The sequence below is a fragment of the Pongo abelii genome, chromosome 20 (genome assembly GCF_028885655.2).
Source record: "Pongo abelii isolate AG06213 chromosome 20, NHGRI_mPonAbe1-v2.0_pri, whole genome shotgun sequence".
Taxonomy (NCBI): domain Eukaryota; kingdom Metazoa; phylum Chordata; class Mammalia; order Primates; family Hominidae; genus Pongo; species Pongo abelii.
This window is the reverse complement of record NC_072005.2, coordinates 59,197,880-59,222,446: the sequence shown is the minus strand read 5'-3', so window position 1 is coordinate 59,222,446 and position 24,567 is coordinate 59,197,880. Positions and strand designations below refer to the sequence as shown.

The following is a 24,567-nucleotide window of genomic DNA, read 5'->3' as shown; positions in this document are numbered from 1 at the left end:
ATACAAATCTGTTATAACATGTCTGAACAGGCTCTAGTTTGAGGCACTGAGAAAGATAAGACACGAATTTGAAAAGAGACTCTATAAAAGCAATATAAATTCTGCTAAAATTGAAACAAGAGGAAACATAAAATTTATGATGAGACCAGTTGCAGTGTCTCAGGTCTGTAATCCCAGCACTTTCAGAGGCCGAGACAGGTGGGTCATGTGAGCCCAGGCATTCAGGACCAGCCTGGGCAACATGGTGAAAACCCCTTCTACACAAAAAATACAGAAATTCACTGGGCATGGTGGCATATGTCTGCAGAGCCAGCTACTGTGGAGTCTGCAGCGTGAGGATGGCATGAGCCTGGGAGATTGAGGCTGCAGTGAGCTGTGATCTTGCCACTGCACTCCAGCATGTCTCAAAAATAGAATACTTATGGTAAAATTTGGGTAGACAAATGATGATAACATTGATGCTTTATTAAAAGGTTATGGGGACGATGCCCGAAAGAAACCAACCGTTTGTAAATGGATAACTAATTTTGAGTTGGGAGAAGACAATGTTGAAGGTTACACATGGAGCAGCAGAAAGACAATCCACATCAGTTTCAAAAAAAAACAATAATCTTGTTTGTGCCGCAATGAAGAGGACTGACAGCGAATAGCAGAAACAATAGTGAGGAGGTTGAGAACAGGCTGGTTAATGTGGTGAAATGCCATCTCTATTAAAAATACAAAAATTAGCTAGATATGGTGGCAGGCACCTGTAATCCCAGCTCCTCAGGAGGCTGAGGTGGGAGAATCACTTGAACCCAGGAGGTGGAAGTTGCAGTGAACTGAGATGGTGCCATTGCACTCCAGCCTGGGTAACAAGAGTGAAACTTTCTCTCAAAAAAAAAAAAAAATAGATGTCAAGCCCCTTCTCTTCCTTTCTCCACCATCGTGGTGTGTACTTGACTCTGCTTCTCACCAGATCTTCTCATAAGACTATCAGGATTAAGCAATTCCTGGCCAAGTAGAAAAGCAAAATCGTTCCATTCCCCAGTGGATTCAGATGAAAACTGGTAATAAAATCAGGTACGACTTTAAAAGGAGACATTGGAGAAGAACCAATCTGTGTCTATAAGGAATTGCACATGAGACGGCACACATTTTTATGCTGTCTGAGTGTTACAATCACATTACCATATCAAGCAGAAAATGTCACCATTATCTGGAGAGTTGCACATGTTTTTTTGGGAATACATTTTTTCTCTCTGAATCTGTTATGAACACGTTGGTTGGCTGGGTTCAGTAATAAATATGTGAGACTTTTCATTTAAAAAAAGGTCAAATGATGTAATTCCATAGAGTACCTTAATTCCTGTATTGCTTTTTGGGTTTTTTTTGAGATGGAGACTCCACTGGGTTCAGTGGATCACACCTGTGGTCCTCACACACTGGGAGGCTGAGGTGGGAGGATTGGTTGAGATCAGGAGTCTTCTGGGAATCTTCTCGCCTCTGCTAACCCAGTTCATGATAGACCCTTGGACTTTATTGTTTTGGAAAATCTATATAAAGCAATATCAGTGTGTCAAAGCATTGTGTCTGTCAGAAGGCTGTGAAAGAAACTTAAAAATTACTAAGCCAAAGAGAAAAGTCAAGCTGGGAACTGTGTCAGACAAACCTGTCTCCCATTTTATTCCTAAACAAGATAGCTACAAGGATTTTTTACAAAGCTACATAGAGGCTGGGTACGGTGGCTCAGGCCTCTAATCCCAGCACTTTGGGAGCCCGCGGTGGGCGATCACCTGAGCTCGGGAGTTCGAGACCAGCCTGACTAACGTGGAGGTACCCCATCTCTAGTAAAAATAGAAAATTAGTCAGGCATGATGGCATATGCCTGTAATACCTGCTACTCGGGAGGCTGAAGCAGGAGAGTCACATGAACCCAGGAGGCAGAGGTTGTGGTGAGCCAAGACCACACCATTGCACTCCAGCCTAAGCAATAAGAATGAAACTCCATCTCAAAGATGAATAAATGAATACATAAATACATAAATATTTAAAATATAAAGATGAGGTTTCACCATGTTGCCTGGGCTGGTCTCCAACTTTTGGCCACTAGCTATCTTTCTGCTTCGGCCTCCCATCATGCTGGAATTACATGCATGAACAACCATGCCTGGCCACATTATGCTTTTTTAAACTTGCTAATATTTTAGATATGCTAATTTCTTCCTAAATGTAATTATGTTTTAGCTAATTACTAGTGTTTGATAAATGAAACCTTCGATAACTAGGGATGTGAGTGAAAAATATAGTTCATAGTACATGTTAACTTACAGATATTGCCATAAGATTATTGCATGCAGAAATACGGTGATTTAAAAGTTTATAATTTTTTTTTCTTTTTTTGAGATGCAGTCTCACTCTGTTGCCCAGGCTGGAGTGCAGTGGTGAGATCTCAGCTCACTGCAACCTCTGCTGCCTGGGCTCAAGCGATTCTCCTGCCTCAACCTCTTGAGTAGCTGGGATTACAGGCGCGTGCCACCATGCCCAGGTAATTTTTGTATTTTTAGTACAGATGGGGTTTCGCTGTGTTGGCCAGGCTGATCTCAAACTCCTGACCTCAGGGTGATCCATTCGCCTAAGCTTGCCAAAGTTCTGGGATTACAGGTGTGAGCCATTTTGTCCAGCCAATTTTGTAATTTAGTTATATTTTTTTCAGGGCCCATGTAAAACAGAACAACCTGACTGCAATGTATCCTTAGTAATATAATTATTCTCTATATGAAAACAAATCCCAATGTTTGAAGACTGCCTATTTTACAGCCTTTGTTATTCACACCTGATAGAACACTTAGGAAAGAACAACAAAGAAAACACCCAAAATAGATTACAATTGGATGGGTATGGTGGCTTGCCTTTAATCCCAACACTTTGGGAAGCTAAGGTGGGAGGATTGTTTGAGTACAGGAGTTCAAGGCCAGCCTAAGCATCATAGTGGACCCCCGACTCTACAAAATATTAAAAAATTAGCCAGGCCTGGTGGTGAGGGCCTGTGGCCCCAGCTAGTTGGGAGGTGAGGCGGGAGGATTGCTTGAGCCCCAGAGGTTGAGGTTGCAGTGAGCAGTGTTCCCGCCACTGCATTCCATCCTGGGTGACAGAACTAGGTCCTGTTTCTAGGAAAAAAAAAATTACAATCTGAAGATAAAAAGTACATTTTCTACTTATTTTCAGAAGGCACATAAAGTGAATTTGATATTACAATACATTTAGGAATTATGTAAAAAAAAAAAAAGAATTTGAGAATGAGGACTAAGGTCTGATTTTTTTATCTTGCCCAAATTCCTATCTAAAGGGTCTAGGGAGTCATGCCCTACAAACCATAAATACTCATCAGATGGGTTTTATTTAGTCCTATATATCCTGTCTTACTTTCCAGTCTGACTCTGGAATAACATGTGACAAAGAAGAAAGTCAAAATATTTTACCCCAAAACATGTTTCTGTGCCATATTTTGAAATGGTACTACAAAGCTGTTCTTTGTGAGGGGTACATGTGCATCTGTAAAGAATCTCTGTTAACATAGCTAGATCTTTTTCTTCTAGGTCCTACCAATACTGAAGAGATTTAAGTAAGAATCTCGCACTGTTTAAAGGTCTGAATAGAAAACATTTGTCATCTATTATCTCTAAGGACAGCCGATAGAAGACTTGAAAACAACCTAGGTCTCCACAATCTTTTACCTTGACGTGAACATTTCCTCTCCATGGATCTCAGGTATTTAGACAAACTCAACCAATTGTCAATCAGAAAATGTTTCAATTTACCTGTAGCCCAGAAGTCCTCGATTTGAGTTGCCCCGCCTTTCTGAACCAAAGCAATGTATTTCTTAAATGTATTTGATTGATGTCTAATGCCTCCCTAAAATGTCTAAGAACAAGCTGTTCCCCATCACCTTGGACACATGTTCTCAGGACCTCCTGAGGGTCATTCATATTTAGCTTAGAAGAAATCTCTTAAGATATTTTACACTTTGACTCTTTTCCACGACAAAAATAACTCATTTTAAGTGCAGCATGAAATAAATGTAAGAAACAACTGGGCAACTTATATGCATTGTTACATATAAGATATTATATATGTTATTTATTATATATGTTATTATATATATTATATATGTTACATATATACATTGTTACAATGTCAGTACTTTTTTTTAAATCACTTTTTTGTTTATTGAGACGGAGGAGGGAGCTCTAGGGTAGAGGGTCTTACTTTGTCGCCCAGGCTGGCCTGGAACTCCAGGCTCAGCGATCCTCTCGCCCCTGCTTCCTGAGTAGCTGGGACCCCAGATTCCTGCCACCCCGCCCGCATCCCTGCTGTATTTAAGCAGCAGGTGGTGACCTCACTCCTCCCTGGCCTGAACCCTCCGCTCCGCACCCCATGCGGGTGGCCCTAGGGAAGTCTCAGGAGCTGAGCACAGGGTGGACTCTCCCACTCCAGTGAATGGAGAATTGAAAGGGAGAGGATTTCTATTCTGTTCTGTGGACCGTCAGCATGAAATTGTACCTTTCGCTCAGGCGAGGCTTTGCATTTCGCATTCTAGTTTGCATTCCTGCCCTAGACAACTTCCAGGCTTTGGAATTAAATTGCTGAAATTAATTTCAATAGCAAGGAACTTTCCTGGGTCCAATTACCGCCACACGGCGACTTCTCAGGGAGGTACTATTTCCCTGACTGCTGAGCTGCTCCAGCCTCATTGGCGGGTTTCACCTCCAAAACCAGGAAAACAGACGCGCGCAGAGGAAGATGGAGAAAAGCTCAGGCCCCGCCCCTTTCCCGCCCCCGCGGACTCCTCACAGCCCAAGACTCTTCTCTCCCACTCCAGGCCCCTTGTCCTTTGCACCCCGCCCCGGCCTCGCCCAGGCCCCGCCCACTTCTTCGGGGATCTGGCCCAGGTCCGGCTTCTGTCCTGCGCTGATTGGCACAGACCCGGAAGCGGATGGCGTGGACTGACAGTTGTACCGCGGCATGTGCGTTTCCCAGTTCTCTGGTGCTGCTATATGGGGGACGTGGGGTCCCCACAGACCTGCAAATTCCGGCCCCTCTTTTCTCAACCCAGAGCAAATTGAAACGTCTGGGTGAGAGTCCGTGAGTCGCTTCCTTTTGAGTTTAAAGTCGCCCTGAGGCTGGTCCCGTCCCCTGTCTTTCTGCAGTGGGGCCGTGCAGACACCTCCTGTTGCGAAACTTTCCTTTGCAAAACCCTTCCTGACGCGTCCTCCCGCCTCGCGCTGTTTCAAGTCCTCACCCGCGAGCTGGATTCTCGCCCTGGGCAAGAGCGCTTTCCAGCCTCGCTCTAGTCGGCCCGTGGAGCACAGCACTGCAGCCCCGCAGCCCCAGGGTGGCCGGTGCTTTGCGGCCACTCCTGGCCTCTTTCCCTTTCCATCTAAGACGTGGTGGAAGTGGGAGGGCTACAGGGAAAGTACCCTTTGATCCTTTGTTACTCCGGGTAGGGAGATGGGGTTTTTCCTTTTGGTCTAGTTTTGCAAAGTTCACGTTAATTGGCCTTAGATTCCCAGAGCCAGGACCCAGATTTTTCCTTTTCTTCTTTGTTGTTGGAGATGGGTCTCTGTGCCTACAGATCTAGTATAGTCCAGCGGGAGCCGTCCAGTCTCAATGAAATTCTGGATGGGCCTAGGCAGTCTGTAATTTAGAAAATTTACTTAATGAGTTCTTTTCAGTATGGTTTAGGCCTCACCAAGTGACTGTCCTTGTTGTGCTGTTGTACAACCTCTGTCCTAGACAATTGAGCTTTCTTACGGGGATGGTGAAGTTTTTTTCTTTCCTTAGCTACATAGTATTGTCTAATAACTGAGGTTTTTAGGACCTAGAAGTTGCTAGTTTGGGCCTTCTGAACTGGAATTGTGTGAGGAACTGGATCAGTGAGCACCAACTCTCGGGCTTCCTAGAGCCATCGGTCTCCGATAGTGGTTCCTCCACATACATAACAATAAGTAACATTGAGAGAATGAGCTACATTATCTGTTAACTGGAGAAACAAGTTCCTTGTCTTTTTTGGAAGCTCTGGTGCTGGCAGATTTAGCTCATTATAAAAGGCTTGAAACACTGGTTTGGGAAAGGGCCTGTGGACCTCTCGTCAGACTAAAATGGCAACTTGGGGGGTTACCCTTGTCCTATTGATCCTCAGGGCTACACCTTCTCTTTTTTTCTAACGGGGGTCTATGGAATTAGTGATTATTAGTTCTAGTGGGTTACAGTGACTGCTAGCACAGGAGGGGTTGGCTTCTTTTTTTTGAAAGTGAACCGGGTCTTTTTTGTCCTTTTTCTAAGTAGCCTAAATAACATGGCCAATAGGCACAATTTTCACAGACCTCTGCCTCATGACAAACATATTTATTTTCTACTGTGTGGCTCCTTTCTTAGTTAAGAGATCCACATCTTAATCTGAGCTTGTTACTATTAATGGCTGCACAAGCATCAAATTTAAAGTTTCTTGTTTGGGGATTCTTCTTTCTTTTGTTCTAGCTATTATTTTACTTGTATCACCTAGGAAAGGACCAGTTCTTAATCTTATTTGAAAAACGGTGGTTGCAGGGGGTTTAGATGCGTTATAATACATATTAGGTTTGTCATTTCCTGGGCTACATACCTTGTACTGAGTGGAATTATACAAATAAGATGCTTTTAAGGTTCTGGTACATTCATAATAACTATAGAACAGAAAGAGTGTTTTAATTTGCTGTCTTATCTCGGTGACCTGATGAATACACTGGGAACACTCCTTAGTTTGAGGAAGGTCAGTTGAAGCCTTTACTGTACAAGTCTAAAATTTAAGAAAAATGAGTCCCACGATGAGCTTCCTCATGCTTCGACCATGCGTAGGACCAGTCAGCTTCTGGGTGTGACTGGAGCAGGGCTTGTTGTCTTCTTCAGGGTCACTTTTCAGGGATTATCTGGGCTTGGTCTTGCCTCCCAGGTTTCAGGCGCTGCAGGTTTTATATGGCTGTGGTGGATCCAGGACTGGATTCTTTCTACCTTCACAGCAGTGGAAGTGGTCAGGATGACGGTCTGGGGTACTTTCCACTGGAGGTACACAGGGGCTATGTTCCAGTCCTTGATCCACACTCGATCACCTGGGGAGAAAGAGCGAACTGAGGAGAATAAGCTAATGGGGCATCTCTCATTTACCTGGGCTGAAATCATTTGTGTAATTTTTCGTAAGGCCTTAAGCTATTTTTGATAGTCCGATTTATCTGCTCCATGTTTCCAGAACTCTGAGGTCGGAAGGCAGCATGCAGTTTCCATGTGATCTTTAATACCTTTGCTGTCTTCTGTACTAAGTCAGCCACAAACTCTGGCCTGTTATCTGAACCGATTCGTAAGGGCAGTCCAAATCTAGGAATAAGATCTCGAAGAAGCACATGGGTTACTTCACGAGCTTTCTCAGTTCGTGTGGGATAAGCCTCCACCTACCTAGAGTAGGTACACATGAAAACTAGTAAATACTTGTTACTTCTACACTTTGGCATTTCTGTGAACTCCATCCACCTGGAGATCTTCAAAGGGGGCTGCTTCATAAGCTTATATGCTGGGCAGAACGGCTGAACCCTGCCTTGCATTGTGCTGTCGGCAGGTAACACACCGCTGCACCACAGTTTTGGCAAGGGCTGACAATTGTGAGATGTAGAAGTACCAGCCTAACAACTTTTCAAGTGACTCCTGACCTAGATGGGTGGTTTCATGCACCCCCAGTACAACTGTTGTCCAGTACAACTGTGACCTTGTAGATACAAGGTCAGGTGCTTGAGGGAGCAGGGGGGCTGTGACTGATGCCCAGTAGAGTGTGGATGTTGCTTTTTGAGCTTCTGAGTCAGCTCTGGAATTCCCTAAGGCAACCGAGGTGGAAGCTCGCTGGTGTCCTCTGCAGTGCATGACTTCCAACTTGTGGGGTTTCTATGCTGCTTCTAATAATTGCAAGATTTCTTGCTGATATTTTATGTCTTTTTCTCCAGAGTTCAACAGGCCCTTTTCTTTATGTAATGCTTTATGCACTTGGAGGGTTAAAAAGGCATACTGAGAGTCAGTGTAAATGTTTTCAGTCTTACCTTCACTGAGTTCTAAGGCCTGAATTAAAGCAATGAGCTCGGCTTTCTGGGCTGAAGTGCCCTGGGACAACGATCTGGCATCAATGGCAGTGTCCAGGGTTACTACCACATATCCTGCACATCTCTCTCCTTGTGGGCTGATGAAGCTGCTCCTGTCCATGTATAGCTCCCAGTCTACTGATGCGCAAGGCTGGTCTCAAAGTTCAGGCCTGCTAAAGTAAACTGAGTCCAACACCTCTACACAGTTATGCTCAACAGGGCTGTCTGATACTGGGAGTAAGGTGGTGGGGTTCAGGGTGTTACAAAGTTCAATGGTTATGTGGGGATTTTCACCGAGCAAGCTTTGGTACTTGGTTAGTCTAGCATTCGTTAGCCAATGATGTCTTTTGGTATTCATTAAAGTCACCACAGCATGGGGGGCCTTTATGTTCAGGTTTTGCCTAAGAGTTAGTTTATCTGCTTCTTCCGCCAGCAGGGCAGTTGCTGCCAAGGCCCTCAAACATGAGGGCTAACCTTTAGAAACCCTGTCTAGTTGCTTAGAGAGGCAGGCCACTGGCCTCAGCCAGGGCCCCACAGTTTGGATCAAAACTCTAACTGCCATATTTTCTCTCTCAGAAACATACAGTTTAAAAGGCTTTGTCAGGTCAGATAACCCCAGGGCTGGGGCTGACATAAGGTTTTCTTTTAACTCATGAAAGGCTTGCTGTTGTTGGGATCCCTGTTCAAAAGTTTCCTGGTCTTCCCCCTTTGTGACTCCATACAGAGGCTTGGCCAGTACTGCAAAGTTTGGGATCCATGGTCTGCAGAACCTCACAGCACCTAAGAATTCTTTCACCTGCTTTCTTGTCTTAGGCTTCAGTAGGTTGTAAAAAGCCTGCTTTCCTTTTGATCCCAGCCTGTGCTCCCCCTGTTGGATAGTAAATCCTAGGTAATGTACCTGCTGTCAGCAGATCTGGGTCTTCTTCTTGGACAACTTATACCTACAGTCCTCTAAGGGCCAGAGTAGGGCATCCTTTCCCTTGGCACACCCAGCTGCCATGGGGTGTCCTAATAGAAGGTCATCAATGTACTGGAGCAATGCACAGCCTAGGTCTCTGGCAGCAACTTCTGGAGGTCCCAAGCCAGTGCTTCCCCGAAGATGGTGGGGGAGTTCTTGAACACTTGCAGAAGCCAGGTCCAAGTGTACTGAGTGGTGACACCTGACCCCAGATCTTCCTACTGAAAGGCAAACAGCTTCTGGCTCTCAGGGGCTAATCTGATACTAAAGAAAGTGTCTTTCAGGTCTAAGCCAGAGAACCAGCTGTCCTCAGCTGGCAGCAACCTTAATGTGTACGGGTTAGGCACTGTTGGATGTAAAGTCACTGTAGCTTGATTGACTAAGCACGAGTCCTGTACCGGCATGTAGTCATTGGTCCCTGGCTTGGGAACAGGAAGGAGGGGAGTGTTCCAGGGAGACTGACAAGGGACTATAATTCTAAAGGCTCTCAGGCTCTTGAGATGGACCTGGATACTTTCAAGAGCTTCTCTGGGGACTGGGGACTGTTTTTGCCTGACTGGCTGGACCCTATGCTTAACTTCTATAAGTACCAGGGCTTGGTTAACTGCCAACCCTGGAGGGTTGTCTTCTGTCTACACCCTTGGCCACCGCTTAGCCAGAGTTGGTCTTATCTCTTGGCCTGGCTCAGTTAAGAGAAGTCTCCATTCCTCTTCCCGGGGGACTGTAAGGGCCATAATGACTCCCCTTCTGGGTAGCCTTAGCTGTAAAGAGCCATGCTCTGTAGAAGAGATGGTGGCTTTCAGCTTGCTAAGCAAGTCCTTTCTTAGCAAGGGCAAGGGACAGTCAGGAATGTACCAGAACTGTTGAATCACTTTGTCTTCCTACAGTACAAGTCCAGGCAACAGAAAGCTTGCTTTGACAAAACTCCCATGGCTTCAATTATAATAATAGTCTTTTTGGAAAAGGGGGCAACCGGGGTGGTTACTACTGAATGTTCAGCACTGGTATCAATATGAAAATCAATGTCTTTGCCCCTAACTGTCATCTTGACCATGGGCTCTTTGGGGGCAGTTGAGCCCGGTCCACCTCAGTTCAGTAACTCTTCTGCTATATTGAACAGGGCTCCTTCTGGGGCCTCCTGCTCTGAACCACCTTGTTTTCCTTTTAGCTGAGGGCACTTGTCCTTCTAATATCCTTCTAATATCTTATTTCTTTACAATAAGCACACTGGTTACGCTGCAAGTTCAGATGGCCAGGCTAAATATCTTTCTGGGGCACGTGCCTACCTGGGAGCGCTCTCAGAATCAATGTCACTCCAACTGGCTGGAGTACCCTGCAGGGATGCTCCACAGGGCAGGCCTAAGTCACCTAAGGGGCTGCCTCAACCATCTGTTAATCACCTCGCTTCCAAGTCAGGGAACCAAGAAATGTAGCATGATGAGCCGCAGACAGTAGCTCTCAGACAACGGGTTAAAAAAGGAAATGGCTTTATTCGGCCTGGAGCATCAGAAGACTCGTGTCTCAAGAACCGAGCTCCCTGAAAAAGAAATTCCTGGCCCTTTTAAGAGCTTACAACTCTAAGGGGTCCACGTGAAAGGGTCACGATAGATTGAGCAAGCATGGGGAACGTGACTTGGCATTACGTGCATCAGCTAACAGAGCAGAAAATTTTGCAATGCTTCTTCATACAATGTCTAGAATTTACAGATAACATAAGTAGTTTAGGTCAGGGGTTGATATTATTATTTTTAACCACTGGGGCTGGGTGGTGGCACCAAGGTCATTTGGCTATTTATCTTACTTCTGTTTCCTTCTAACATTTGCTTTCTTCCTTTCCTCCTGTCTTATAAACTAGGCAGGGGGTAGGGAGGAAGGCAGCAGGAGAAGTAGTGGTCTCCTTCCTACCTCAGCCTCCAGAGTAGCTGGAACCACAGCCACGTGCCACCACACCACGCTAATTTTTGTGTTCTTTGTAGAAACAGCCTTTCACCATGTTGCTCAGGCTGGTCTCCAACCCCAGAGCTCAAGGGATCCAGCTGCATTGGCCTCCCAAAATGCTGGGATTACAGGCATACTGTTTTATCAGATTGCTATTATAATAGGATGGGACCCACAATCAATAATACTTACAATGGCACTGGTGATTCTTATCTGTGTCCAGCATTAAACATCAAGGAAGTTTCCTCCATGTTGACAGCTGAGATCAGCCTGTGATCCACAGGGAGGTGAGGGGGCTTTGCATGGAGTTTGGTTAGGGCCGGATCTGTGCCCTGAAGGTCTGTGTCCTGTTGCAGCTTGTGTGTGGACTTCTCCAGGAGGGGAGCAAGATCTGAAAATGGGTCAAAATTACACTTGTAGGTCTTCCTGTGGAACTTTCTTATCTCTGCATGATCTCTGGTGCAGTGGGAAGCAGAGGACCATCTTTCTCTCAGGTGAGGTCTCCCCTGTGTGTGTGTTTTGTCACAGGAAAGGAGTCAATGGTTTCTAAATATTAAATCTCTTGTTTTTTTAACATACAGGATTTCCAAAGACTCATGTTACGTGAGGAAGCCACCAAGAAGAACAAAGAAAAGGAGCCAGGGATGGCTCTTCCTCAAGTAAGTGATATTCCTCGGTGGATTCTTCTGTCTCTTTCCTTTCTGAAGTGCCAGGTATTGTAGTAGCCAATCTTCTCTGAGTGTGAAGCGTTCTGCATCACACATTTGCTGGCACTCACCCATGCCTTTTCTCAGTCCCTCTCATCTTCACTTAAATTCCATCTTCTATAACCTAGTGACATGAGCTTGGGAAGAGACTCCACTGGGCATGGTCCTGGGAAGGGTTCACAGCAGACATGGATGGAGATGGGGTGTGGGCCTCGTGGTGTCAGTGATGTTGGGCAGCAGGGATTGTTCAGGGGCCACATCTGGATGCACATTTAGCTCTTTCTGGACCATATCAGAGAAACTGTATATGAAAGTCATACATTAATGTTTACTGGTAAATCTAGTAAATTCTGGAAAAGGAGACAAACTAGGGGAGATATTTTGTGTCTGATTTTGTAATACATTTGAAGCTACACTAGTAAGTCAGCATGTCTCTGACACCAAACTTTTGTTTTAAGAGACAGGGTGTCACTCTGGGGCCCAGTCTGGAGTGCAATGGCACAATTCTAGTTTACGGCATCCTCGAACCCCTGGGCTCAAGTGGTCCTCCCATCTGAGCCTCCCAAATTGCTGGGATTACAGGTGTGAGACAGCCCAGAAGGACTCTGCACTTTCAATGTCTTGGAATAGAATGGAAAGTAGATATAGATATCAGTAATAGAGTTAGCTTTATTCCATCATTGACTTCAAATTATGAAATCAATATAAATATCTAACTGCAGGGGATTCTTTAAATCATTCTCAGCACTTTGACCCCACAGAGACTTTTTTTTGTTTGTTTTTTTTTTTTTTACAGGGACTCTGATGAAGCAAACATTTTAGGTAAAAATGATTATAAGTTTGCTCTGACATAAGAGCACAACTTATGCCATTAGCAAGGATGGAGCCATTCTTTTTCTACCCATTATTATTAAATAATTCTTTTATTTTAAACATCACATGATGTATATATGTGTTGTGTAGTAAAAGTCCAAAGAAAAGTGCGCTTATGCATCCCCTTTCCTGTCCAGCCTTCCACCCATTCCCATGTCTCAGTGGGGAATCACTGTTGAGAGTTCTGTGGCAAGTCAGCACAATCCTTTAGAAATGTATTCATATACCATTATGAGATTTTACAAAAAATTATTTGATGAATGGGGTTTTTTTTTTTTTGCATGTTTTTTGAGACAGGGCCTCACTCTGTCACCAGTCTGGAGTGTGGTGGCACATTGCAAACTCTGGCTCTCAGGTTCAAATGAGTCTTATGCTTCAGCCAACTGAGTAGCTGCAGTTACAGATGCATGCTACACTCCTGGCTAATTGTTGTGTTATTAGTACAGATGGGGTTTCACCATGTTGGCCAGGCTGGTCTCGAACTTTTGGCCTTAAGTGATCCTTCCGCCTTGGCCTCCCTAAATGTAGGGACCAGCCCCACAGGGTCAGTGGTTCTCTCCCTGTGTGCGGTGATGAGAGAGTGTAGAAATAAAGACACAAGACAAAGAGATAAGAGAAAAGGCAGCTGGGCCCAGGGGACCACTACCACCAATGCATGGAGACTGGTAGTGGCCCCGAATGTCTGGCTGCACTGTTGTTTATTGGATACAAAGCAAAAGGGGTGGGGTAAAGAATCTGAGTCATCTCCAATGATAGGTAAGGTCACGTGGGTCACGTGTCCACTCGACAGGGGGCCCTTCCCTGCCTGGCAGGCGAGGCAGAGAGGGAGAGGAGACAGAGAGAAAGACAGCTGATGCCATTATTTCTGCATATCAGGGACTATTAGTACCTTCACTAATTTACTACTGCTATCTAGAAGGCAGAGCCAGGCGTACAGGATGGAACATGAAGGCAGACTAGGAGTGTGACCACTGAAGCAGAGCATCACAGGGAGACGGTTAGGCCTCCAGATAACTGCAGGTGAGCCTGACTGAAGTCAGGCCCTCCACAAGAGGTGGAGGAGCAGAGTCTTCTCTAAACTCCCCCTGGGAAAGGGAGACTACCCCCCTTTCCAGGTCTGCTAAGTAGCGGGTGTTTTCCCTTGACAGTTACGACACCGCTGGACCACAGTCCGCCTGGCAACAGGCGACTTCCCAGACGCTGGCATCACCGCTAGACCAAGGAGCCCTCTGGTGGCCCTGTCCAGACATAACAGAAGGCTCACACTCTTTTCTTCTGGTCACACCTCACTATGTCCCCTCAGCTCCTATCTCTGTATGGCCTGGTTTTTCCTAGGCTATGATTATAGAGCGAGGATTATTATAATATTGGAATAAAAAGTAATTGCTACAAACTAATGATTAATGATATTCATATATAATCATATCTAAGATCTATATCTGGTATAACTATTCTTGTTTTATATTTTATTATACTGGAACAGCTCGTGTCCTCTGTCTCTTGCCTCAGTGCCTGGGTGGCTTGCCGCCCACACCTAAGTGCTGGGATTTCAGGTGTGAGCCTTGCTCCCGGTCTGATGAATGTTTTGTTATGGTATTTTATCCTGCAAGTTCTGAAAATTTTCATGTTTCCAAGGTAGAAAACAAGATAGCTCACTCTTTCAAATCCTCCTTGGAGCTTTCTCTGAATGAAGACATGTGAGTCCTTAGACAGTTTTGTTTCATTTCTTTTTTGTTGTTGTTGTTTGTTTGTTTGTTTTGAGATGGAGTTTCATTCTTGTGGCCCAAGCTGGAGTGCAGTGACATGATATCGGCTCACTGCAACTTCCACCTCCCAGGTTCAAATGATTCTCCTGCCACAGCCTCCCAAGTAGCTGGGAATATAGGCATGCGCCACCATTGCCAGCTAACTTTGTATTTTTAGTAGAGACAGAATTTGTCCATGTTCTTCAGGCTGGTATCGAACTCCTGACTTTAGGTTATCCACCTGCCTCAGCCTCCCAAAGTGCTGGGATTACAGGTGTGACCTACTGCGTGCAGCCAATCCCACGGTTTATGTAGAAAATACATTATTTGCTATATATAGATATACCTGTTTTTTTTTTGTTTTTGTTTTTGTTTTTGTTTTTGTTTTTTGAGAAAGAGTCTCAGTCTGTTGCCCAGGCAGGATTGCAGTGGTGTTGTGATGATCTTGGCTTACTGCAACCCCTGCCTCCAGAGTTCAGGCGATTCTCCTGCTTCAGCTTCCTGAATAGTTGGGATTACAGGCACCTCCCTACCATGCCCAGCCAATTTTTTTATTTTTAGTAGATACGGAGTTTTGCCATGTTGGAGAGGTTGGTCTCTAACTCCTGACCTTAAGTGATCCACCCACCTCGGTCTCCCAAAGTGATGGCATTACAGGTGTGAGCCACCATGCCTGGGCTTATTTTATATATATATAAAAATATATATATTTAATTATATCTTTAATTATTTAATAATATATTATACAATATTATATATAATATATGATACAATATTGCAATATATATTATATATAATGTATTATATATAATATATTTTATAAATACATATATATTGTATTATATATTATATATTTTATAAATATATATTATATACATATATTATATATTTTATAAATATGTATTATATGCATATATTATATATTTTATAAATATGTATTATATACATATATTTTATAAATATATATTATATACATATATTATATATTTTATAAATATATATTATATACATATATAATTGTATATAATATATAATTATATAATTAAATATTAAATAAAATATATATAATATATAAGTATATATTATATATATAAAACATATATGTGTGTGTGTGTGTATATATATATATATTTTTTTGAGATGGAGTCTTACTCTGCAGCCCAAGCTGGAGTGCAATGGCACGATCTTGGTTCACTGCAACATTCGTCTCTTGTTCTCAAGTTATTCTTGTGCATCAGCCTCCCAGGTAGCTGGGACTAGAGGCGTGTGCCACCACACCTGGTTTTTTTTTTGTTTTTTTTTGTATTTTTAGTAGAGACGAGGTTTCACCATGTTGTCCTGGGCTCAAACTCCTGAGCTCAGGTGATCCACCTGCCTTGGTCTCCCAAAGTGCTGGGATTTTAGGCATGAGCCACCATTCCTGGCCTTATATTGTCCATAAAACTGAGACTTCCACAGTGACTTAGGGGATTTTAAAAGCTATCATGAAAAAGTACAACAAAATGCAACTATACTGAAAAATTGTTCAAAAATACCTTAACGTGGATTTGTCAGAACACAGTCTTGGATCAAATCAATACTTATTTTCTGTTTTGTCATTTCACGTGAGGGCAATAACTCACTCCTCCATAATGTTTTGTTGAAATGTGTTTTTTATTTTAGGGACGCTTGACTTTCAGGGATGTGGCTATAGAGTTCTCTTTGGAGGAGTGGAAATGCCTGAACCCTGCACAGAGGGCTTTATACAGGGCCGTGATGTTGGAGAACTACAGGAACCTGGAGTTTGTGGGTGAGGAAAATGTCCCTCCAGACATTAGGAATCTGCCCTTGTCTATCTTGGCTCTTCCTGGTTTTATATTCTCTTTTGTGATGTTGCCCCATACATGCTTTTGATGTACATGTCATTGTTTTCTGCAGTGATGACCCTCCTATCTGTCATGGACAGCTTCTTAGAGACTCTCCTGTGGAGTGGTTTTACATAAAAACAGAAAATTCATGAACACTTTGACTAATACAATTGAACATCATCCTGCTCTAGGAGGATATGTCCCTGGAAGCCCTGAGCAGAATTGTCAGCATGGCCCAGGATAGGAGAAAGAAAGCATGACACTGAAAGACAAGTGTTTCCAGCTGTGCTTCTGGTTTTGTTTTCTTTTTGTTTGTTTGTTTTCAGACAGAGTCTCCCTCTGTTGAACAGGCTGGAGTGCAGAGTCTTGATCTCAGCTTATTGCAACCTCTGCATCCTGAGTTCAAGCAATGCTTGTACTTCAGCCTCTCAACCTAACTGGAATTACAGGCACATGTCTCCATACCTGGCTGATTTTTGTATTTTTATTAGACATAGGGTATCACCATGTTGGCCAAGTTGGTCTTGAACTCCTGGCCTCAAGCAATTTGCCCACCTCAGCCTCCAAGTGTTGGGATTAGAGGCATGAGCCACCATGCTTGGCCTTTCATTCTGGTTTTTGAGAACCATCACAGAAGCATCTCTCACTAGCACTGTGACAGTGCTCATCACATAAACTAATGGTCATCTTCTCTAAGCAGCAGTCACTGCTGTAGAAATTCCTCCTAGGGAGGACATCATTCAGGCTCACTGCCTCATGTATATGAGGCTCTTGACTGAACTCTTTTTTTTTCCTACACAGAATTTTGCTCTTGTTGCCCAGGCTGGAGTGCAATGTGGTGATCTCCGCATGCTGCAACCTCTGCCTCCTGGGTTCAAGCAATTCTGCTGCCTCACCCTCCTGAGTAGCTGGGATTACAGGCACCCACCACCACACCTGGCTAATTTTTGTATATTTAGTAGAGACAGTGTGTTCTTAAACTTTGAAGATCACATTTGGGAAGTTTAAAATAAGTATTGCTTTTTGTGTAATTTTTACACATTTCAATGTCAACTATTATTTACCATCTGTACTTAATTGGAAACCTATTGGTCTTTATATTTTTTAGATAGCTCTTTAAAATCCATGATGGAGTTCTTATCAACTGGGCACGGTAATACAGGAGGAGAGTTCCACACAGGGACATTGGAAAGACATAAAAGTCATCACATTGGAGATTTTTGCTTCCCAGAAATCAAGAAAGATATTCATCACTTTGAGTTTCAGTGGCAAGAAGTTGAAAGAAATGGCCATGAAGCACCCATGACAGCAACCAAAGAGTTGACTGGTAGTACAGACCGACATGATCAAAGACATGCTGGAAACAAGCCTATTAAAGATCAGCTTGGATTAAGTTTTCATTTGCATCTGCCTGAACTGCACATATTTCAGACTAAAGGGAAAATTAGTAAGCAATTGGACAAGTCTATCAGTGGTGTTTCCTCAGCTTCAAAATCCCAAAGTATTTCTCATAGGCTCAAAACTCATATTTCTAATAAGTATGGGAAGAATTTCCTCCATCCTTCATTATTCACACAAATACAGGAAATACACATGAGAGAAAAATCTTGCCAAAGTAATGAGTGTGGCAAAGCCTTTAATTATAGCTCACTCTTAAGGAGATACCACATAACCCATTCAAGAGAGAAACGATATAAATGTGATGTATGTGGCAAGATCTTTAATCAGAAGCAATACATTGTATATCATCATAGATGTCACACTGGTGAGAAAACTTACAAGTGTAATGAGTGTGGGAAGACCTTCACTCAGATGTCATCCCTTGTATGCCATCGTAGACTTCATACTGGAGAGAAACCTTACAAGTGTAATGAGTGTGGCAAGACCTTCAGTGAGAAGTCATCCCTTAGATGCCATTGTAGACTTCATACTGGAGAGAAACCTTACAAGTGTAATGAGTGTGGCAAGACCTTTGGTCGAAATTCAGCCCTTGTAATTCATAAGGCAATTCATACTGGAGAGAAACCTTACAAGTGTAATGAGTGTGGCAAGACCTTCAGTCAGAAGTCATCCCTTCAATGCCATCATATACTTCACACTGGAGAGAAACCTTACAAATGTGAAGAATGTGACAATGTTTACATTCGCAGATCACACCTTGAAAGACATAGGAAAGTTCATAGTGGAGAGGGATCATACAAATGTAAGGTTTGTGACAAGGTTTTCCGGAGTGATTCATACCTTGCAGAACATCAAAGAGTTCATACTGGAGAGAAACCGTACAAGTGTAATAAATGTGGCAGGAGTTTCAGTCGGAAGTCATCCCTTCAATACCATCATACACTTCATACTGGAGAGAAACCTTACACATGTAATGAATGTGGCAAGGTTTTTAGTAGAAGAGAAAACCTTGCACGTCATCATAGACTTCATACTGGAGAAAAACCTTACAAATGTGAAGAATGTGACAAAGTTTTCAGTCGCAGATCACACCTTGAAAGACATAGGAGAATTCATACTGGAGAAAAACCATACAAATGTAAAGATTGTGACAAGGCCTTCCGGAGTGATTCATGCCTTGCAAACCATACGAGAGTTCATACTGGAGAGAAACCTTACAAGTGTAATAAATGTGGGAAGGTTTTTAATCAAAAAGGAATCCTTGCACAACATCAGAGAGTTCATACTGGAGAGAAACCTTACAAGTGTAATGAATGTGGCAAGGTTTTTAATCAAAAAGCAAGCCTTGCAAAACATCAGAGAGTTCATACTGCAGAGAAACCTTAAAAGTGTAATGAGTGTGGCAAAGCCTTTACTGGACAGTCAACACTTACCCACCATCAAGCAATCCATGAGTGTAGGGAAACTTTACAAATGTAATGATTCTCACAAAGTAGTCAGTAATGCTACAGCCATCACAAATCATTAGAGAATCCATAATGAAGAGAGATCTACAAGTGTAATAAATGTGGCAAATTTTTCAGACATCATTCATACATTGCAGTTCATTGACGCACTCATACTGGAGAAAAACCTTACAAATATGACTGTGACAAGGTCTTCAGTCAAGCTTCATCCTATGCAAAACAGGAGAATTCATGCAGGAGAGAAACCTCACAAGTGTGATGATTGTGGCAAAGCCTTTACTTCATGTTCACACCTCATTAGACATCAGAGAATACATACTGGACAGAAATCTTACAAATGTAAGGGTGGCAAGGTCTTCAGTCTGTGGCCATTCCATGCAGAACATCAGAAAATTCATTTCTGAAATAATTGTTCCAAATAAAATGAATATAAAAAAATTCATAAAGCTTTAATTGACATTAGAGTCAATTCAACATTGACTTGAGTTTGAGTTGACTTAACATTGAGTTCACGCATTAATTGACATAAAAAGTGTTAATGTTAAGGAGAATGGGCCAGGTGCGGTGGCTCATGCCTGTTATCCCCGCACTTTGGGAGGCCAAGGCAGGTAGATCACTTGAGGTCAGCAGTTTGAGACCAGCCTGGACAACAGACTTGAGCCACTTTACCCAGCCTGTTTTTTATTTTTATTTTTTGAGATGGAGTCTTGCTCTTGTCACCCAGGCTATAGTGCAATGACATGATCTTGGCTTACTGGAATCTCCACCTCCCGCATTCAAGCAATTCTCCTGCCTCAGCCTCCTGAGTAGCTGGGATTAGTGATACATGCCACCACTCCACGCTAATTTTTGTATTTTTATTTATTTTTTATTTAATTTTTTTGTTTTGAGATGGAGTCTCGCTCTTGTCACCCAGGCTGTAGTGCAGTGGTGTGATCTGGGCTCATTGCAACTTTTGCTTCCTGGGTTCAAGCAATTCTCCTGCCGCAGCCTCCTGAGTAGCTGGGATTACAGGTGCCCGCCACCATGCCTGGCTAATTTTTGTATTTTTAGTACAGAGGGGGTTTCTCCATGTTGGTCAGGCTGGTCTTGAACTCCTAACCTCAGCTGATCCACCCGCCTCAGCCTCCCAAAGTGGTGGGATTACAGGCATGAGCCACTGCAACTGGCCCTTATTTTATTTATTTATTTTTGAGCCTGTTTTGCAGCCTTTACAAAAATCAGGGTTTTCTCACAAGGTCATGAAGATTTTCACATAAGGGACCTCTGACCATTTGTGTTGGCATTGGCAGTAAAGGTCAAGCAGGAATAAGGTAATAACATTCAAGCTCCCCAACTTTGGCCAGGTTCCTGCCTTTCTAGTTCATATTTGGACCAAACTCAGCTACTTGTGAGGCTGAGGCAAGAGAATCACTTGAACCCAGGAGGTAGAGGTTGCAGCGAGCCAAGATCGCACCATTGCACTCCAGCCTGGGCAAAAAGAAAGAAACTTAGTCTAAAAAAAAGAAAAAGTCAAGCCCCTTCTCCTCTCTCTGTCATCATAGTGTGTGCTTGACTTTGCTTCTTGCCATGTCTTCTCACAAGACTTTCAGGATTAAGTGAGTCCTGGCCAAGAAACAAAAGCAAACTCGTTCCATTCCCCAGTGGATTTGCATGAAAATTGATAATAAGGTCACAGTCATGCTACGATATCAAGTTGAAAATGTCACCCCTATCTGGAGAGTTGGACATGTTTTATTGGGAATATATTTTTTATCTCTGAATCTGTTATGAACGCATTGGTTGGCTGGGTTCAGTAATAAATATGTGAAACATTTTATTAGAAAAAAAGTCGGTTGGGCACGGTGGCTCACGCCTGTAATCCTAGCACTTTGGGAGGCCAAGGCGGGTGGATCACAAGGTGAGGAGATTGAGACCATCCTGGCTAACATGGTGAAACCCCGTCTCTACTAAAAATACAAAAAATTAGACAGTCGTGGTGGCGGGCACCTGTAGTCCCAGCTACTTGGGAGGCTGAGGCAGGAGAATGGTGTGAACCTGGGAGGCGGAAGTTGCAGTGAGCCGAGATCATGCCACTGCACTCCAGCCTGGGTGACAGAGTGAGACTCCATCTCAGAAAATAAAAAAATATAAAAAAAAATAATAAAAGTCAAATGATGTAATTCGATAGAGTACCTTAACCTTTTGTTTTTTCGAGCTGGAGACTCCACTATGTTCAGTGGATCACACCTGTGGTCCACGCACCTTGGGAGGCTGAGGTGGGAGGATTGCTTGAGAGCTAGTCTCCTGGGAATCGTCTCATCTCTTCTAACTCAGTTCATGACAGACCCTTGGACTTTATTGTTATGGAAAATCTATATAAAGCAATATCAGTGTGTCAAAGCATTATGTCTGTCCAAGCTTGTGAAAGGATAATAAAAATTACTAGCCAAAGAGAAAGGTCAAGCTGGGAACTGGGACAGACAAACCTGCCTCCCATTTTATTCCTAAACAAGATAGCCACAAAGACTAAAAAAAAAAGCTACATAGAGGCCGGGCACGGTGGCTCACGCCTGTAATCCGAGCATTTTGGGAGGCCGAGGTGGGCAGATCACCTGAGATTGGGTTTTCGAGACCAGCGTAACCAACATGGCATAACCAACATTTTCAGTCTCTACTAAAAATACAAAATTAGCTGGGTGTGGTGGCGGGCGCCTATAATTCCAGTTATTCAGGAGCCTGAGGCAGGAGAATCGCTTGAACCTAGTAGTCAGAGGTTGTGGTGAGCCGAGATTTTGCCACCTGAAAGGGGGGGGACATGGTCTAAAACGATACAAACGCTGCAGAGCCACTGGGCCTATGAGCTTCCCATGGCAAAGCTGGGACTCCCTGACAACTGCACAAACTCGCGTGGGGATTGCAACATCCCGACGCACCCAAATTCATGGTGTGGCTGGACTGGGGGCTAGGGCGCTGCAAAAGGCAGGTTTGAAGCAGAAAGACAAAAAAAAAAAAAACACTGACCTGAGTCGGCCCCAGGCTCTCCATGCAGAACAACCGTGGGCTGGTCCTGGACCCTGTCTGGGAGGGTTCTGGAACTAAGCAGGGACAAGGCAGGAGGGCAAAAGGTCGCTGAGGGGGCGGGTCCTGAACAGGTGCTAGGTTGGGGTGAGAGAGTGGAGGCCGCTGTGGGGGCGGGGCCTGGGGCAGGGCAAAAGGGAGGAGGCTGCCTGGGGGCCGGCCGGACTGAGGGCAGGAGCCAGGCCAGAGGGTTATCGCTCTCTAGGGGGCGAGCTCTGGAAGGTGGGTTGTTCTAAAGGGCCAGGCCTGGAGGGGGGCGGGTTCGGGCTTTCTCCTCAGCTGGGCCATGGATGTCGCCTGCTGTCATCCTCTCCCTCTAGGACTGGATCCTCCGGGTTCTGATTGGTGGATTCATTCTCTTGTGCCATGATGTTTTCCCTAATATCACATGGATGCTTCCTGCCTGTTTTAAGTTAACATTTCAAACAATCAAAGGTAAAACAACTTATTGTAGTAGACCACGTGTACTAAACGCTGAATAGTTTCTCCTCTTAAATTGAAAATGGTTTTAATGCAAAGCGCCTTTTTGGAGCAGGTAGAGTCGCACGTCCTGCAGGCGGGGTGAGCTCCCCTCAGTCTGGGGCAGGGCGGGGGAGAGGGGCAGGGACTTCGGTAAAGGGCTGGAGTGGGGCGCTGGTTGCAGCGGGAACTGACCGAACGGCTTATTAAACTAAGCAAGGTCCTGAGTTGTTTGAGTGGATAATGGAAACTGAAAAGTGACAACAAAACTGCCTATTACACACAGGAGGTGGAGGATAGGGGTTTCATATTTCATGGAAATAAAGTCAGGGCCCAGAGCGGTGGCTCACACCTGTAATCCCACCACTTTGAGAGGCTGAGGCGGGAGATTGCTTGAGCCCAGGAGTTCGAGATAAGCCTGGGCAACATAGTGAGACGTTGTCTGTACTAAAAATCAAAAAACGAGTCAGGTGTGGTGGTGTGCACCTGTGGTCCCAGCTGCTCAAGGCGCTGAGGTGAGAGGCTCATTTGAGCCAGGGATTTCACGGCTGCAGTGAACTCTAATCTCTCCACCACACTCCAGCCTGGGTGACAGAGCTAGACCCTGTCTCAAACAAACAAGGAAATAAATGAGAGGTATAATTCCTCCTTTGGAAAAAAAAAAAGATTTTTTTTGTCTCTTTTCTTAGGACATTTATTTAGAAAATTTGTAAATGCATTTTCTCTGTCTTCTGTGTGGGGAAAAGAGAGATCAGACTGTTACTATGTCTATGTAGAAAAAGGAAGACATAAGAAACACCATTTTGATCTGTATTAAGAAAAATTCTTCTGCCTTGAGATGCTGTTAATCTGTAACCTTAGCCCCAACCCTGTGCTCACAGAAACATGTGCTGTATTGACTCAAGGTTTAATGGATTTAGGGCTGTGCAAGGTGTGCTTTGTTAAAAATGTGTTTGCAGGCAGTATGCTTGGTAAAAGTCATGCCATTCTCCATTCTTGGTTACCCAGGGACACAATGCACTGTGGAAGGCCGCAGGGACCTCTGCTTGAGAAAGCCTGGGTATTGTCCAGGTTTCCCCCCCACTGAGACAGCCTGAGATATGGCCTTGTGGGAAGGGAAAGACCTTACAGTCCTCCAGCCCAACACCTGTAAATGGTCTGTACTGAGGAGGATTAGTGAAAGATAAAGGGCTCTTTGCAGTTAACATAGGAGGAAAGCATCTGTCTCCTGCTCATCCCTGGGAATGGAATGTCTCAGAGTAAAACCGGATCATACATTCTATTTACTGAGATAGGAGAAAACCGCCTTATGGCTGGAAGCTAGACATCACGGTGGCAATACTGCTCTTTACAGCACTGACATGTTTGTGTAAAGTCAAATATAAATCTGGCCTACGTGCACATTGAGGCACAGCACCTTTCCTTAAACTTATTTATGACAGAGTCCTTTGCTCACATGTTTTCCTGCTGACCCTCTCCCCACCATTACTGTATTGTCCTCCCACATCCCCCTCTCTGAGATGGTAGAGATAGTGATCAATAAATACTGAGGGAACTCAGAGGCCAGTGCTGGCGCGGGTCCTCTGTATGCTGAGTGCTGGTCCACTGGGTCCACTTTTCTTCCTCTATACTTTGTCTCTGTGTCTTATTTCTTTTCTCAGTCTCTCATCTCCACCTTGCGAGAAATACCCACAAGTGTGGTGGGGCAGGCCCCCTTCACTTCTGAGGTTTTTTTTTTTTTTTTTGAGACAGAGTTTTGCTTTTATTGCCGGTGCTGGAGTGCAATGGTGCGATCTCAGCTCACCGCAACTTCTATCTCCCAGGTTCAAACGATTCTTCTGCCTCGGCCACCAGAGTAGCTGGGATTACAGGCATGCACCAGCATGGCAGGCTAATCCTGTATTTTTACAAGAGACGGGGTTTCTCCATGTTGGTCAGGCTTGTCTCGAACTCCCGATCTCAGGCGTTCTGTCTG

General features: G+C 44.1%; 1 protein-coding gene and 1 pseudogene across 3 annotated transcripts; both read left to right on the top strand.

Moving 5' to 3' along the window:
• The first annotated feature begins 485 nt into the window (after positions 1 to 485).
• LOC112130202 (large ribosomal subunit protein eL39-like) lies at positions 486 to 1,111 on the top strand (annotated as a pseudogene).
• A 3,820-nt stretch (positions 1,112 to 4,931) lies between these two features.
• ZNF816 (zinc finger protein 816) lies at positions 4,932 to 19,519 on the top strand. Of its 3 annotated transcripts, none has more exons than XM_063720268.1 (5): positions 4,932 to 5,006; positions 11,455 to 11,528; positions 11,616 to 11,693; positions 16,022 to 16,148; positions 17,315 to 19,519. In XM_063720268.1, exons 1-5 carry the CDS (start codon positions 4,976 to 4,978, stop codon positions 18,991 to 18,993), a joined length of 1,989 nt encoding a protein of 662 aa, XP_063576338.1. In that variant the 5' UTR covers positions 4,932 to 4,975; the 3' UTR covers positions 18,994 to 19,519. The 3 variants fall into 3 exon arrangements, with proteins under 3 accessions (XP_063576338.1, XP_063576339.1, XP_024093826.3); XM_024238058.3 differs by having other exon boundaries at positions 4,953 to 5,114; XM_063720269.1 differs by lacking the exon at positions 11,455 to 11,528 and having other exon boundaries at positions 4,936 to 5,006.
• The last annotated feature ends 5,048 nt before the right edge of the window (positions 19,520 to 24,567 follow it).